This window comes from Silene latifolia, chromosome 7, assembly GCF_048544455.1.
Source record: "Silene latifolia isolate original U9 population chromosome 7, ASM4854445v1, whole genome shotgun sequence".
NCBI classification, from domain to species: Eukaryota; Viridiplantae; Streptophyta; class Magnoliopsida; order Caryophyllales; family Caryophyllaceae; genus Silene; species Silene latifolia.
This window is the reverse complement of record NC_133532.1, coordinates 110,399,628-110,416,626: the sequence shown is the minus strand read 5'-3', so window position 1 is coordinate 110,416,626 and position 16,999 is coordinate 110,399,628. Positions and strand designations below refer to the sequence as shown.

The following is a 16,999-nucleotide window of genomic DNA, read 5'->3' as shown; positions in this document are numbered from 1 at the left end:
ATTCTTCAAAATATTTTGATAAATGGAGCTAAAGGTGCCAAACAGAGTGTACTGTTACACCATACTGTAATTACCAAGAAAAAGGCGAAATTAATTCCACAACCATAGTACTGTATAACATAAGGTGTCAAATGAGAACGGAAGTAGTAACAAAGGTTTCCTTCAATCTCATGGAAACTACAAAACATTTGCCAAAAAACATCACATAAACATTCTACTAGCACGGGAACAAGAGACAAGTCTTGAAAATTAAGCGACGATGGGTTCTACAACTTCAGCTTCTGGCATAATAGCAGCGGGAACTGGATCTCTATTGAAGACTTCGTCCTCCTTTGGTGGGTGGATTGTAACCAGATCAGGAAGAGGGGTCTGAGGTCCCGTCTTTCCTTTGGGATCCCAGTCGAGCATGATCTTCACTTTAATACCGAGAACTCCCTGGGTTCAAAGTACAATCACAAATTAAATCATGAAGAATTTGTATACATACACCATAAGAATGTGATTTAAGAAAAAGATACAAAACGCGGGAGTATGGATACTTTTTTTACGTCTCTTTCAACTTTAAAAGAGTCCATGAAATGGAGCAAGTGGAGACATTTGGACGTTTTGCCGGATAAAGAAAAAATATAGAACTTGGCGGAACACGAGGACAAACTGAGAAAACGACAAGTTAATTTTGAATGAACTATACCTGTCTAAGCAGGACATGACGGGTGGCAGAGTCAATGTACTCCTTGACTGGCTGACCAGATGAGATCATGTAGCCATCCTTGAATTTCATGGACTTAGCACGTTGTGCCCTCAACTTTCCGCTGATGATCACCTGTTCAAACAAAGATTACAATGAACCAGAGTACTTTAGATTGAGAAAGTTGTACCAGAGGGTTAATTGATGACAATGTAATAGGCTAAAATGAAGGAAACAAACCTCACAGCCCTTAGCTCCACTCTCCATGACAAACCTCAGAACACCGTAGCATGCCCTGAAAGGAACATGATCAGACAAAAGAAGTTATAACGAACCCACTGAAATAAAATGTAAACGTAGAGAGAAGACAAACATAATGAAAAAAGAAACTGCACACCTAAACGAAGGTTCTAAATAAGCAACAAAAACTACTCCGCTCCATTCAACTTTTATCTTTCCACTTCAATAAAATACTTCACATATATTGGAGAAATGGGAAGACAAAAGTTGAATGGAGGGAGTATAATGTTAATGTCCTGATTTACAAAAGCACATTTTTTGTGACATCAGTATAGAACCAGTCTAGCATACTTTGTTGTGGTCATCTTCCGACACAAAGAAGATAACAAAGAACCAATTTGCTTTGTAGATGACATAAAGATAGAAACTGATGCAGGAGGGAGGCGGAAACACAAACAAGTACTAATGTAGAAAAACACAAAGCAAAAACAATTGACAATTTGAACAGACAATGTACCTGTTACAGTACCCACACGAAAACATAAACATCTCATGAAGATGGTACCATAGAGGAACTTGAATATAGTCATCTCCGACACAAGAAAAGGTACAGGATTACCAAATTGCTTTAAAGATGACAATTCTTTTAAAAAAAACTTGCAGAACACACTCAATTTTTTTAATAATGTACAATATGGACATATAGAACTGTTGAATAAAAAAATTAACTGGATGATGCATATTAACCAACAACCTACAAATACAACAACACTGTATATCTTAAGATGTACCTCTTCAAAAGATTATAAAACTATGCTATGCAAAAGACCAAAAGACACCAACAACCTTAATCTTATAAGGATAATGGTACTAATTTTTTCAAAAAGAAGTGAACTTGGGAGTAAGAGTAAACATATAAAGACAACAAACAATTAGATAACTAAGAATAGCACAATTTAGCTACAAAACTAGAATAAAAAAAATAGGGAAACAATGAAGTATAAGGTAGAATAAAAGCCCTCAGAATGAACTTGACTACTTGAGTACACGCTGTATACAGTGATTATATAAAAAATCTCTGTTGGAAGATATAAAATAAAACAAAAGCACTCGATCAAAGATAATCAAGTGATGAAACACAGAAAGTCCTTCACAACAATTAAAATACATCGAAACGAGAACAAATCAAGACCAAATAAATGAAAAGTAATAAACCTTCTAACAGCAAGGCCCCCGAGAAGCTTGTAACGAAGAGATTCACACTGAGCGATAGCGCAAAGTCCCCTGTTGTTGACCTTCTCAGCATACAGCTCAACTGAATTCTCTGGAAACCTGAACCTCTTCTGGACTATGGATGTCAATTCCCTAATCCTCCTTCCCTTCTCACCTTTTCACATCAACAACAACAAAAAAACGCAAATCAAAATCAACACCAAATGGAAATTAGAGCAAAAGAGTGAGGACAAACGGAGGAATAATTCAATAATTTACAACAACAAAAACCCACATCAAATCAACACCAGATCGAAACTACAGCAACAGGATAGGAGTAAAATGGGAAATAAATCACTATCACAATTAACAACAAAAACCGAGATCAAAATCGACACAAAATGAAAATAAGATAAAAAAGGTAGGGGTAAAATGGGGAATAATTCACAATCACAAAACCCCACAATCTAATCAACACAAAATGGAAACTTGGGCAAAAGGATAGGAATAGAAGGGGGAATAATTAATAACAGCATCAAAACCCTGTATCAAAATCAAGACAAAATGGAAACTAGAGCAAAAGGATAGGGGTAAAAAGGGAAATAATTCACAACAACAACAACAAAACCCACATCAAAATGAACACAAAATGGAAAAGGGCAGGGGTAAAATGGGGAGAAAAGTACCGAGAACGTTCTGGGTACGGGTAGCACGGATGATGATCTCGGTTCTCATGGGAGTAACCCTAACTTCAACACCAGAGTAACCATCTTCAGCGAGTTCACGAGTGAAAACTTCGTTGAGTTCAGCGAAGAAGACACCGTCAGCGACGAATTTTCGCTTCTTGCTCATCTGGGTCGCCATGGTTTTGGAGATCCGAAGAGGATTTGATTCAGAAAGTTTCTGGTTGTAGTGTGTGTTTGTGTGTTGAAGGTGCGGCAAAAATGAAAATGTACTAAACCCTAGCTTTTGAAGGGGGATTTGTAGGTAGGGTTTTTTTGAGAGTGTGTGTGAGATGGGCTGATTGGATTTTTGGGTTTTGGGTTTTGGGGGAGTTTGTGTTGCTGGTACGCTCATGAGTTCGTAGGCCTTTTTCTTCGAATCGGACAATCGTTATTTATCGTTGACAAATTACGATCTTTAAATTTGTATAAGTGGACAAATGAATCGGATAGAATAATATATTCAATTGCGAGACGGGTTTCTGTGAATATAAAACCGATCATGGAACTCTAACTATGCTTAAACTTTTAGTTGAGATAGTCTTTTAACTATGTATTAGAGTCAGTGTGACTAGGGGTGAACAAAAAGCGCCCGGATCAGCAAATCGGACTGACCCAGATTGGTCGGTCCAGTCCAAACCAGATAAATACCGCTCCGGTCTCCGAGTTCCAAAAAATATGGTGGCGGTCTCCAGTCCGGTACACGTTGAAAAAAAAAACTCAATTTACCTTGTAAAGTAGTATCAGTCTGGTCGGGTCCCCTCATAACCGATGTGGTCCCCAGTCTTGGGGTAGGTGGTTATCCGGTCCGATTTTGCACGGTGAACACGCCTAAGTGTGACCAAAGGTTAGAGCATAATAGTTAAGCATCAACCATCTCCTTAAGGTTTTGGTTAAAATGGTTTCTTGACATGTTATCATAGCTAATGTAAAAGGTCACGGGTTCATATCCCCACCCTCATTTCTAAAGCAGAATATTAGTACCAGGTATGATGATTGATGAGGCCCACAGTTGTATCCACACTTTAAGCTAAAAGGACATTCGTGTGAATGAAGCGTGTTAGAATATAAAACCGATCATGTGACTCCAACTATCAGCAAATAAACTAAAACAGTTGGTTTTTGTTGAAACTAACTAGTATGAATTCGTATATGTCAAAGGGGAATGAATATACAAATTCTTAAGTTTGTAATTACCGTGACCCGCTGACTCCTTAAAGATTTCATGTTTTTTTTATATCATTGAGTACAATTCTCTCTATCCGATTTTATTGTCCCGTGTCCAATTGTTAAAACTCGTCGACATTTTATTTCACATAGTCAATTCTTTCACAAAAATTCTAAGGTGATCATTCTCGAGTTCAAAAACTTGCGCACAAATACAAATTCCAAACATGTAAATACTAAATACAGACTACACACAACACAAATACACAATCAAAGATTTTGACTACAACAAGTCACCAACTCTTCCCAAAAACTCATTTAAATACTACACCCACATAATTCACGACTCCCATTTGTACCAAAAAAAAAAAACAACAAAATAATTCACATTTCCTATACGCCATAACCAAACAAACAATCAAACAAACAAAGATGATGATGATCCGTACAAGTGCACGACCATTAGTTATCGCACCACCGGCAATATTCCGCGCCACTCACCGCCACCCTGTATTCCGCCAGGTGAACCACCAGCGCCGACAGTTCCAAATCAGAATGTCGTCGTCGTCGTCGTCTCAGACGGTGGAGCATGTGGTTTTGTTCAACATCAAGCCCTCTGCGGATTCAACTCAGTTGGCTGCCATGGTTGATGGGCTTAATGGGCTTCGATCTATGGACATGGTTCTCCACCTTACCGCCGGCCCACTGTTGCGGAATTCTTCTCCCTCACTTACCTTTACTCACTTGCTCCACAGCAGGTACTACTGTACTGTACTACCCTTTATCTATTTATCTCATTATTTTTATTACTCTCTCCGTAGTCGTCAAAGTAAACAATTGACGGAGACGTAGTCAGCATATTTGTTTTAGTTACTGCTTCTTAGATTAGTCAAGTATGTTGCTTATACAATGTGCTTAATTACCATGCTTCTTAGATTAATATGATGATGATGATATCTCCATTCCCCTCCGTCTCGGTCAATTGTTTATTTTTGTATGTATAAATTGATTTTAATCGTCTCCTGTGTCCAATCAAAGGTAAACAAATGATTGGGGATAAATGGGATATGCCTTTGACTTATTGCAATTGTTTTTTTTTTTTTGTGTGTAAAAAATACTCCATTTGTCTAATCATTTGTGTTTATTCTTTGCCACTGGTATTTTAATCAAAGGCTTAGAAATGATTGGGATTGAGGGAGTATATAACAAGAACGAAACTACACAAAAGATTAGGACCGGGGGACTACAATTTTAGGGGTGGTTGTGTGTTTAGGAGCTGCTATCAAATTGCAAATTTGGTGACAGATTGCTTATATGGATTGAATATAACTCGAAAGATATATTGACCCAATATTTTTGTGCTCCAAAATGATCCGTAAATTGCTCGACTTGAAAATGGTAATACCTTAGTTGATAAGGTCATAGATATCCGTCAACACAAAATGCAAAAATCATTCTTGGGCAACTCATCTTCAGGTTTTCCACACTCTCTCAGGTACCGAACAAAGGAGGATCTTGCCAACTACTCAGCTTCTAACACCCATTTATCTGTGGTACGAAGCAGTGTACTTCCCATTTGTGATGACCTCCTGGCCATCGATTGGATGGCAGAGGACCTACAGGGTCCATTGGATGTAAAACCCGGGTCTGCAATGAGATTAAAATTAGTCAAGTTGAAGGAGGGGTTAGGAGACGAAGAAAAAGGTAAGGTGATTAAGGTGTTCGGTGGGTTAAAGGACAAAGTTGAAGGAATTGAGCAGTTAAGTTTTGGTGAGAATTTTTCGCCGGAAAGGGCAAAAGGGTTTTCACTCGCATCATTAGGGGTATTCAATGGCGTTAAGGAGCTTGATCTCTGGGATGCTGTGGGGGAGAATGAGGAGTTGAGTAAGGAGAAAGGCGAGGTGCGGAATTTTGTTGATAACCTTGTTGTTGTCGATTATGTTGTACTGTAACTTCCTAGTTAGTCTGCTAGTCTTTGATGAATAAGCTGTAATTTGTTTTCTATGAATAAGCTGCGTCTCTGTAATTCTGTATGAATGGAACATTTCCATACTGCACTTATTTGTGCAACTGTATTAGCAGTTGAGAACTTGAGATAATGAAACTTTCCCATGATGGATCCTCAATTATCTTGTTGCACTCGCACGTCTGATGCGACTCATGCGAGGTCTCTTTTCTCGTAATTATTATCAGTGATTTCTACTTGTTTAAGACATTAAAGTAGACAAAAGATGTCCATTAATCTAGCGGACTAGTTATGGATGATTATAACTTGGAACTCTTCATTCAAAAACAGTTTACATCAAATTCTGTCTTGTTGCCTCCTTTTACCGACTATTTGCAGGCGTTGCAACTCTTGCTTATGCATCACTGCAGCATATATGGTGTTTTGCCGAAAAAGTCCTGCTATGGACTAAGAACAGGAATCCTGTCAAAAGTCTAACCTAGTTTTTTTTTTTTTTTTCCCATTTGAGTCATATGTTGACCTTTTTTTTTGGGTTATTTTGTAGGAATAATCCATCCTATGGATGCCCTGCAAATAACACTCATCCTTTCAGTTATTCCAATTAAATCCATGTTATTCCCTCGTACTTCCCATAACAAACTCACATAAAATTCCAACCGGTTACACTAGGTAGCCTTTTCCCTCCTTCAACATCTCCTTTTCTCTCTTTCTTCAACATTTCCTCAACCACCAACTGCCGCCCACTACCCTTTCGGCGGCTACCAAACACAACCCTGCCAACACCTCTCCAACAACCCATTTCCTTCTTCAACCTCCATTCATCACCATTCACTACCGCTGATCCCTATTCTCCCCTCCAATACGTATTACCAGCCACCATTCGCACCACCAACAGATCCCAATTCCACCTTATTGCGGCGACGAATTCAATTCATCTCACAGTCACCTGTTGTTGTAAAAAGCGAAACAGTAACAATAAAGATCAGAAATACCGAACAGAAGGTAGTGTCGTGGACGGACCACTGCTTTGAAAACTATTTCTCCCAGAAGACGACCGTGGTGGCGATCAAGATCGACCGGTAGTCCCCAAGGATTACACTACTACCGTCTTACAAACTCGCCCACTCAAGAATGTAAGACCTGGAACGACATTAATACTTTACCCGTAAAATTGTAAGAGAGGAAGAGAGAGAGGTAATGTTTACGATTGTTTGTGTGTTTTTCCAGAGACGATTCGGCTCTTATTTATAGCAAAAATAAGAGCAAGTTAAGGAGCCTAAACAACTCCCTAAAACGGAGCGATAAGGGACCGAAAGTGGGAGAGAAAATCGCACCCACTAACAAATCACAAAGATCGAGTAAAACCGCACAAGCCAATCGAATCGAACAAAAAAGGAAAGGACAAAAGGGGGCCTTTGGCCCGCACCGCAGGTGCTCTACCCAAACCCGAACCCGAGCCCGAGCTCGAGCGGGCCGGCCGGGCAGCGCGCGCGTGTGTGTGTTGGACCCAAACCCACAGGCCCAACAAACACAACAAAACCCACCTTGGTCCATTCTCTTAACCATACAAAGGAGGGAGTATATAAAAATAGAAGAAAGAGGTTGTTTCCCATCGATGTGGGACAACATACCAATTTCCTTGCCTTTTCTCTTCAAGGCATTACTTCCAACAATCCCCCACTAATGGCTAAGAGAAAAAACAGAAGAAAAGAACACTGGGTAAAGGAAGGATTGGATACTTAGGTATCAATATCTTTCGATTTGAATTGACACTTTAGTGAAATGAGGAAACAACTTACTTACAATTAGAGAATATCTTGCGATTTGAATTCCTAGTGAGCTTGGTCGATACCCCCACAACACATATCATACCTTCGTAATTAAGATCGTTCCGCGTTCCAAAGTGCAACGCGCTCTTTTAAGAGCTATGCGTTTACCTCGGTACTAATAGATGTGTTCAGAAGACTTCTCATAGTCTAATGATCGTTACACCTACGTAGGTGACTCAAGTGCTTCTCAATAGCACTTCTCACATGAGTCATTAAGGACCTAAGTCCAACCTGGTGTATGATCCATCAAGTGCGTCTCAAAAGCACCACCATTAAGGCTATGAATCATACAACGCCATAGGAATAGAAGTTTTAGTCCTAGTCAAGTCTCACTCTTGACCTAAGGACTTAAGCCCCATTCCCCTCGACGTATCAACGACTAGTCTCCTAGCCAGCCCTTTAGTAAAGGGATCAACAAGATTGTTTTCGGACTTCACATAGTCCAAAGCAATCACTCCATTGTCTTGGAGTTGTCTAACTGCAGCGTGCCTTATTCGAATATGTCTCTTTTTCGAATTGTAGACACTATTCTTTGCAACACCAATAGCGACTGCGAGTCACGGTGCGGGGAGACCGGTGTTAGCCGTCCGCCCCCACATCGGTATATCGCCTAAAAGGTTTTTCAACCATTCACTTCCCGTCCCGCCAACTCAAGAGCTATGAACTCGATTCCATGGTAGAGCGTGCAATACAAGTCTGTTTAGAAGACTTCCACGATATAGCACCTCCACCCATGGTAAAGACATAACCACTAGTAGAACAGATCTCATCGTTACCGCAACCCGTTCGCATCACAATATCCCTCTAACACAAAGAGAAATTTACTATAATGCAAACATAAGTCAACTGTTCCTTTTAGGTATTTTAGTAAACGACGAAGAGCATTCCAGTGTTCATTGCTAGGGTTATGTGTATAACGACTCGATCTACTAACTCGCATAAGCAATATCCGGTCGAGTACGAGTTCATTAAAAACATCACACTACCTAGTATTTTAGCATACTCTTCTTGGGAAACACTCTTGCCCAAGTTTTTACACAATGCTACACTAGGATCATAGGGTGTTCTAGCAGGCACATCATCAAAGCAGTTAAACTTTCTCAACACTTTTTTAACATAATGAGATTGACTTAGACAGATTCCATTGGGGTTTCGGATGACCTTAACTCCTAGGATAACATCAGCTTCTCCTAAATCCTTCATCTCAAATTGTGATGACAAAAATTCTTTGGTTCTAATTATCACCTCTAAATTATTACCAAGTATTAACATGTCATCAACATAAAGGCATATAAGCACACAATCGGATTCTCATTTACCTTTGAATAAACACATGAATCAATTGTTAACCACATAGCCATTACTTATCAAAGTGTTGTTAAATTTCTCATACCACTGTTTAGGTGCTTGTTTCAGTCCATAGAGTGACTTGTTCAGTTTACACACTTTACTCTCTTGACCCTCAATCACAAAACCTTCAGGTTGAGACATATAGATCTCTTCCCTTAGTTCACCATTCAAAAAAGCAGTTTTAACATCCATCTGATGTATAATAAGGTTATGAATAGCAGCTAAGGCGACAAGAGTCCTAATAGTCGAAATTTTGGTCACAGGAGAGTAAGTATCAAAATAATCAATACCCTTCTTTTGTGTAAAGCCTCTAACTACAAGTCTAGCTTTGAACCTCTCTATTGTACCGTCAGGTCTCATTTTCTTTTTAAAAATCCATTTACTTGTAATGGGTTTACTACCTTTAGGTAAGTCAGTCAACTCCCAAGTCTGGTTTGACACAATAGAGTCAAGTTCACTTTTAATAGCATCTTTCCAAAAATTAGCATCAATGGATTTCATTGCCTCACTATACGTTTTTGGGTCATCTTCTATTAAAAAAGCTGAAACAAATTCGTCACTAGCAAAAACAGTGTATCCATGTTCAGGCAGCAAAGTTGAAACAAAATCAGCTCCAAAGTTCTTTGGACATCTAGGTCTCTTAGTCCTTCTAGGTTCAACAACATGATCAATAGAAGTGCTACTACTAGCATGTGAAGAGATATCAATAGATGTAACAGGTAAACTAGGAGGTGAATCAACAATTTTCTGTAATGGAAAAACATGCTCAAAAAACACAGCATCTCTAGCTTCAGATATAGAACGATCACTTAAAGACATGAATTTATAAGCAGAACTATTTTGAGCATAACCTATAAAAACACAATCATAGGTCTTTGGTCCAACGGTAGGTCTCCTAAAATCTGGTAAACCCACTTTAGCCAAACACCCCCATACCTTAAGGTAACTTAGGTTAGGAGGATAGCCCTTCCAAATTTCGTAGGGTGTCTTGTCACGTTTCTTATGAGGTACACGGTTAAGAATGTGACAAGCCGATAGTATTGCTTCCCCCCACATATCGTCAGATAGGCCAGAACTTAAAAGCATAGCATTCATCATCTCTTTTAAGGTTCTATTTTTTCGTTCAGCTACACCGTTAGACTGAGGTAAGTAAGGTGGACTAGTCTCATGTATTAAACCGTTAGCAGCACAAAAGTCAGCCAAATAACTAGATTTATACTCACCACCTCTGTCGGACCTTACCCTTTTAATTTTTCTGTCGAGTTGATTTTCGACTTCATTTTTAAAGTTTATAAACGATTGTTCTGCTTCATCTTTAGTCTTAAGCAGATAGACACGGGTGTACCTTGAACAGTCGTCTATAAAGGTGACATAATAATTCTTTCCACCTCTACTTGCCACATTTTTGAAGTCAGCTAGGTCGGTGTGAATTAACTCAAGAAGACTCGTATTCCTAGTTGTGACAGGTTTACTAGGTTTCTTTGTGAATTTAGCCTCAAACATGAGCTAGCACATTTAGAGAATTCTTGACTCGTCAAACTTGGAATTAAACTCATAGATCTAAGTTTTTTAATATAGTCAACATTCACATGACCTAATCTACCATGCCAAACATCAATAGACTCAAAGAATATAAGCGAAGTAGATGCAATATTATTAGAAACTGAATCGGTGTTCAATACAAAAAGACCCCCGGAGAGATAACCCTTGCCCACAAATTCCCATTACGCGACATTACAACCTTGTCACCTCAAAAACAAGTTTCAAACCGACTTTGTTCAATAAGGCACCGAGACACGAGGTTTCGACGCAATGAGGGTACAAATAAAACATTGGTGAGAGCAAGTGTTTTCCCAGAGGTGAGTTTGAGAAAGATCTTGCCTTTGCCTCGTGATCACCTGCAGATGAAGAATTACCCATGTAGACGCATTCCCCATCGCCTACCTCCTCGAACTCAAAGAAATAATCCCTTATCGGCACGAGAGATGTCCTGGAAGCGCCAAGTATCAAGACCCATTCAAGAAAGATTACCCACCAGATTAGCTTCCACAACCACAAAGAAGCAATGACATCATCGTCACAAGAACATTAGCTTCATAGATTTTCTTTTCGATTACCTTTGGTAGGCTTTGTGACCGTTTTCCCACGACATAGCAAACAATGGGACCCTTTGGTTTCTGAATCTTAGCAACAGGTTTGGTATGCTTCCCTGGACCATTCTTCTTAGCTGGACCCTGGTTCTTACCCTGACCAACCTTGGCCTTACCCTTACCCTTGAACTTCTCAGCATTGGACGGACCACCAGACTCAACCAGATTAGCTTTAACAAAGCAAAGAAATGAAGCATTCACGAAAGACTAGCGAGGTTGGTCTTTAAGGCGATTTGCCTCTTCGGTCCTCATGTGTCCTACTAGTTCTTGGAGAGACAGGTCTTTTTTCTTATGCTTAAGGTGGTTCCTATAGTCAGACCAGGAGGGAGGAAATTTCTCTAGCAAAACATTGGCCACAAAAGTGTCATCTAATTTCATACCCTCATTCACTACATCAGCACATAGGTTTTCGTAGACATGAACTTGTTCCATGATGGGTTTCCGTCGCCATCTGAAATTCCAGCCACTTACCCACAACATATTTCTTTTTCCCCGCATCATCAGCCCCATACTTGGCCTCTAAGGACTCCCATATCAGTTTGGAAGACTTATGAACCATAAATAGGTCAAAAAGGGTGTCGGTCATGTTGTTTAGAAGCTGGCATCTAACAAGTTTATTGTCCTTATCAAATTTCTTAATATCTTCTTCGTTTGACTTAACATCAGATTTAGCAGGTGGGGTGTTCTCTACAGTCTCAGAAGCAGCCGCCTCTTTAACAGGAGCAGGCGGATCACTAAACAGCACATAATCAATTTCTAGTTGTTCGAAAAACATCAGCAGTTTTTGTGACCAACGCTTATAATTATGACCGTCTAGTTTTTCCAATTTAGTCAAATCAGGAAGAGTTTTTGCTAACACAGACGACATGTTACAGCAGCAGACAACAACAAATAAATAGTTTTCAAATTGTTGTTGTAAAAAGCGAAACAGTAACAATAAAGATCAGAAATACCGAACAGAAGGTAGTGTCGTGGACGGACCACTGCTTTGAAAACTATTTCTCCGGTACGACCGTGGTGGCGATCAGCACTGACCGGTAGTCCCCAAGGATTACACTACTACCGTCTTACAAACTCGCCCACTCAAGAATGTAAGACCTGGAACGACATTAATACTTTACCCAGAAATTGTAAGAGAGGAAGAGAGAGAGGTAATGTTTCTGATTGTTTGTGTGTTTTTCCAGAGACGATTCAGCTCTTATTTATAGCAAAAATAAGAGCAGTTAAGGAGCCTAAACAACTCCCTAAAACGGAGCAGTCAAGGGACTGAAAGTGGGGAGAGAAAATCGCACCCACTAACAGTCACAAAGACTGAGTAAAACCGCACAAGCCAACTGAATCAGAACCAAAAAGGAAAGGACAAAAGGGGGCCTTTGGCCCGCACCGCAGGTGCTCTACCCAAACCCAAACCCGAGCCCGAGCTCGAGCCGGGCCGGGCCGGCGCGCGCGCGCGTGTGTGTGTTGGACCCAAACCCACAGGCCCAACAAACACAACAAAACCCACCTTGGTCCATTCTCTTAACCATACAAAGGAGGGAGTATATAAAAATAGAAGAAAGAGGTTGTTTCCCACCGATGTGGGACAACATACCAATTTCCTTGCCTTTTCTCTTCAAGGCATTACTTCCAACATCACCAACGCGCCACCATATGCAACCTAAACAGCCTGCTATACATCAACCATGCTTACCCACAAATTGTCTTCCCCACCATCGCTCCTCCGAGTACTCTGCCCTCAAATCCGTTGATCTTAATTTACAAGTGAAGGTTGGTGTGTGGTAGTACAAAAGTGATGGGATCTGGTGATGGGGAAGGCAATGGTGAGCGGGCTAGTATGCTTCGATGGTGAGGCGTTAAAGTGGTGCGGTTTTAGGTGGAGTGCAGTGCGGTTGTGGGGTGAGGTTGAGAGGGTGCTTCTTGGTGTTTAGTAATGGAAAAGGACGGAGGAGTGGTACTGGTAAAAGAAAGTGATGAAGTTTTTGTTAATTAATTTTTTTTTTCTTTTAGAATTTAATAATGTTTTACTCCCTCCATTCAACTTTTATCACCCCACTTTAATATAATACCCCTCACATAAATTAGAGAAATGAGGTGATAATTGTTGAATGGAGGGAGTATTAGTTTAGATTTTTTTTTTTAAAAATCTGTGTAGACACCGAAATTTTATATTTTGGTATCTATTTATTTTATAATATCTTTTGTATTTTAGAGATAATTATCAGAAAATAATGTGATAATATCTTAGAATATTCTAGAATATGCCGTCTTGCCCTCCAAGCTACTAGACTATAAATACAGCTCTTGTGTTTAGGGTTTAAGGGGAGAGCAGATGGATTAAGTCAAAAGACCTCGTCTTCCTACTACCAAATTGTAGGTAGATGGAATAAGTCACAAAACGACCCCATCATCTCCCTACGGAATTAAGTCGATAAGACCCCGTAGTCACTATCAAAACCCTAATTTCCTTAGAGATGGAATCAAGAGAGTTACGGAAATTGTAACCCTAAATCTTTCCATAATAAAATAAATTCTTGTTTCCATATTATTTGTTCCTCTTTAATGATTATCGCAGGTACGAATTTTTATGGTTTACAATCTGACCTTATCGGTAGGTAGCCGGTTACCTTAGACTATTATGGGAAGGTAGGTTGCATAGGATGGATTTAATTGAAATAATTGAAAGGATGGAGTGTTATTTGCAGGGCAGCTATAGGATGGATTATTCCTATGAAATAACCCTTTTTTTTTCTTAATTATATTATACTCCCTCTATCCCGGTCATTTGTTGTCCTTTCCATTTTGGGCGTCTCAGTCATTTGTTGTCCTTTCTATTTTAAGAATGAACTTGATGAGTAATTTGATCATTCTCATTCAATTTGTTCCACTTGTTATTTAGTTATTGGCTTTCTCCTCTTTCCTTGGTCTTTGTGCCAAAACGAAATGACAACAATTGACCGGAACGGTGGGAGTATTAATTAAAGGATATTTTAAGCAAAGATAAGTAAATGACGAGACAAATGGAATATAGTTTCTTTAATTTAGTTATATGGAGTAGTATTGAATTATTTTTGATAAATTAACCATGCAAAAATTATCTCTACCCGTCGATATAACCAAACAAAATTTGAAACATGATTCACGTATTATCAAGTTAAAGGATTTCTAAATAGGTTTTTTTTCCTCCATTTGTCGAACTGACAACAATTGTAATAACTAACATTTGATTTTTTTCATGAAAACGTTGTTTGATAATAAGGAATTAAGGTTTAATATTGAATACTCTGTATACATAGAGGAAACTACAATTATCTTAAGCATTGTGCTCGTTTATATAAATAAAAAATTGAAATTACTATCACCAAATTTAATTTGGATTTTTATCCACCTTACTAGGGTTCATCACTAGTAACGAGCTGTGCACAAACTTGGCTTTGCTCGGCTCCTACTCACGAAACAAAGCTTAAGCTCGAGCATAAAAAAAATTGAGCCCATTACTATGCTCGTGAGATTTAACCCAAATTCGAACTCAACTCGATCCTTTATAAAATTGTTAAGTTATCGTCTTTTTCTTTCGGATAGTTTTAGTAACACGATTTAGAGGTTAAATAAAATATTGCGCAAATGAATGAAAACATTTGATATGATTATACAAAGATATTATAAAACAAAGTAAGATATTATTTTATTATACAAGTGTGAGCCACTTGGAAGCTTTTTAAATCGAGCCAATTTTAATTTGGGTTCGTTTAAGTAAGTTATCAAGCTGAGTCCGATCTCAAATTAAGGTCACACGAGTTGAGCTTTGACCGAGTTTTTACCTGATGTTCGAGGGGGCAAATTTGCCGCGCTTCACTTTTTTTTTTTTTTTTTTTTTTTGATAAGGTAAGAAAACTAGGTTGATCTTCTAGGGTAGGACCAACATATCTCATCCTTTCGAATGAGAGAGGTAAGTTGAAGCCACCGGCTTTCAAACCACCTCGAAAGAGTTGGACAAGAATGTCCAACAGAAGCCATGAAGTCTGCAACCTTGTTGGCTTCACGAAAGCAATGTTTAATTATCACTTCATCGAACAAATGAAGGTCTAATTTCACATCCTTGATAATACTAGAGATTTCCCATGGAATTTGCCAAATACTGCGAAGTGAGTTAATAACACATAAATTATCACCCTCCACAATTAACTTTGAGATTCGTAAGTGTTTAGCGGCTAAAACACTTTCTTTTAAAGCGAGAGCTTCCGCAACAAGAATACTATTAGATCCACACTTTTTTGCTCCTAACACGACTTTACCATTTTTTTCTCTTATACAATATCCTAACGCAGCTTTATTACCTTCTATTCTCGATCCGTCAAAATTTAGCTTTAGGAAACCGTTTCTAGGTTTCTCCCACCAGATTTCTTCCTTACTAGGAATGTTTCTAGTTGACTCGTCTTTCTCAGGATTGTTGAGATCCCTATGTCTAGTCTCATACCAGGTCTTAGTGCTATTATTACATAAGGTAATAAGTTTGCTGATATTAAAATGAACATTATTAAAGATAATGTCATTTCTATAAAACCACATTATTAAAGATAATGTCATTTCTATAAAACCATGCATTCCACCAAATAAAAATAACTTTAATGAAATCATCTTTAGGAATTAAGTTCTTGAGATAATTAAGTTTCATTATAAAACTTTGACTTGCAATATTATCATAATTTGACAAAAAATTGTTGAAGCTAAAAATGTTCATGTCTTGGATAACAGGCCCAATCACGGGACATTCGTAGAAGAAATGATATTTGTTTTCAATAGGACAGTTGCACAAATCACAATGAGGTGGGACATTAATATGACTTTTTAGAAGTCTGCCTTTCGTTGGGAGGCCGTCATCACAGGCTTTCCAAAGAAAAAATTTCAACTTTGGAGGAATATTCAAATTCCAAATCCACTGAAATTCACATTTGTTAAAAGCTTGATCGAACAAACCTTGCGCTAACCAAGTTGCTGTTTTTGTAGAGAAATTTCCTTTCACAGACAACCCCCAAAAGTGGGTATCTGGAATATCATTATGTGGCAGTAAAATGCTAGTAATCTGATTCACAATATCGTTGTTCACTATATTGGATAATTTACCAATATCCCATTGTTTGTCAGAGGTTATGAAATCTTTAATCAAAAGATTAAGATCACGGTTACTATCATCATCAACCATACTGCTGGTAAGTGGGTGCGAAAAAACCTAATTATCAGACCAAATTTAATGTTGCTACCATTGCCTACTGTAGATACTTCATTTTTGCACCTCCCGCAAACCACCCGGTGATGATTGGGCCGCATGTTTGGTACGCGGAACGATTTGTGACAGTTCGTAAGTTTATCGTCAAGTGATTCCTCAAATATTTGTGTCTACCTCTTAATTGTCATCTACGCGCCGATACGGTCGTTTTGACAGTAATTAGAGTACATTTGGAGTCCGGGCCTCCGTCTTCATTTTCTGATAACCGCTAAATCCCGAGCCAGAATGTTCTGGAATGTTCCGGATATTTCTATTCCATATTTTCACAATCTTTTAATCTTTGGTAAAGAATTTCCCGTAATATTCATACAAAATATTAAGGAAAATAAGATTAATCCGTTATTCCATAAGTTAAACACGGAAATCTTTTTTCCGCAGGAAGAAATCACTT

General features: G+C 38.7%; 2 protein-coding genes across 2 annotated transcripts; one reads left to right on the top strand and one right to left on the bottom strand.

Annotated features, from left to right (window-relative positions):
- Positions 1-70: 70 nt before the first annotated feature.
- LOC141592532 (small ribosomal subunit protein uS3x-like) lies at positions 71-3,147 on the bottom strand. The gene is made up of 5 exons (XM_074413244.1): positions 2,827-3,147; positions 2,144-2,315; positions 929-983; positions 692-823; positions 71-435 (listed from the first exon to the last, which is right to left on the bottom strand). The coding sequence occupies exons 1-5, from the start codon at positions 3,002-3,004 to the stop codon at positions 250-252; spliced, it is 723 nt and encodes a 240-aa protein (XP_074269345.1). The 5' UTR covers positions 3,005-3,147; the 3' UTR covers positions 71-249.
- Positions 3,148-4,183: 1,036 nt separating this feature from the next.
- Positions 4,184-6,155, top strand: LOC141592531 (stress-response A/B barrel domain-containing protein UP3-like). The gene is made up of 2 exons (XM_074413243.1): positions 4,184-4,787; positions 5,525-6,155. Exons 1-2 carry the CDS (start codon positions 4,462-4,464, stop codon positions 5,979-5,981), a joined length of 783 nt encoding a protein of 260 aa, XP_074269344.1. The 5' UTR covers positions 4,184-4,461; the 3' UTR covers positions 5,982-6,155.
- The last annotated feature ends 10,844 nt before the right edge of the window (positions 6,156-16,999 follow it).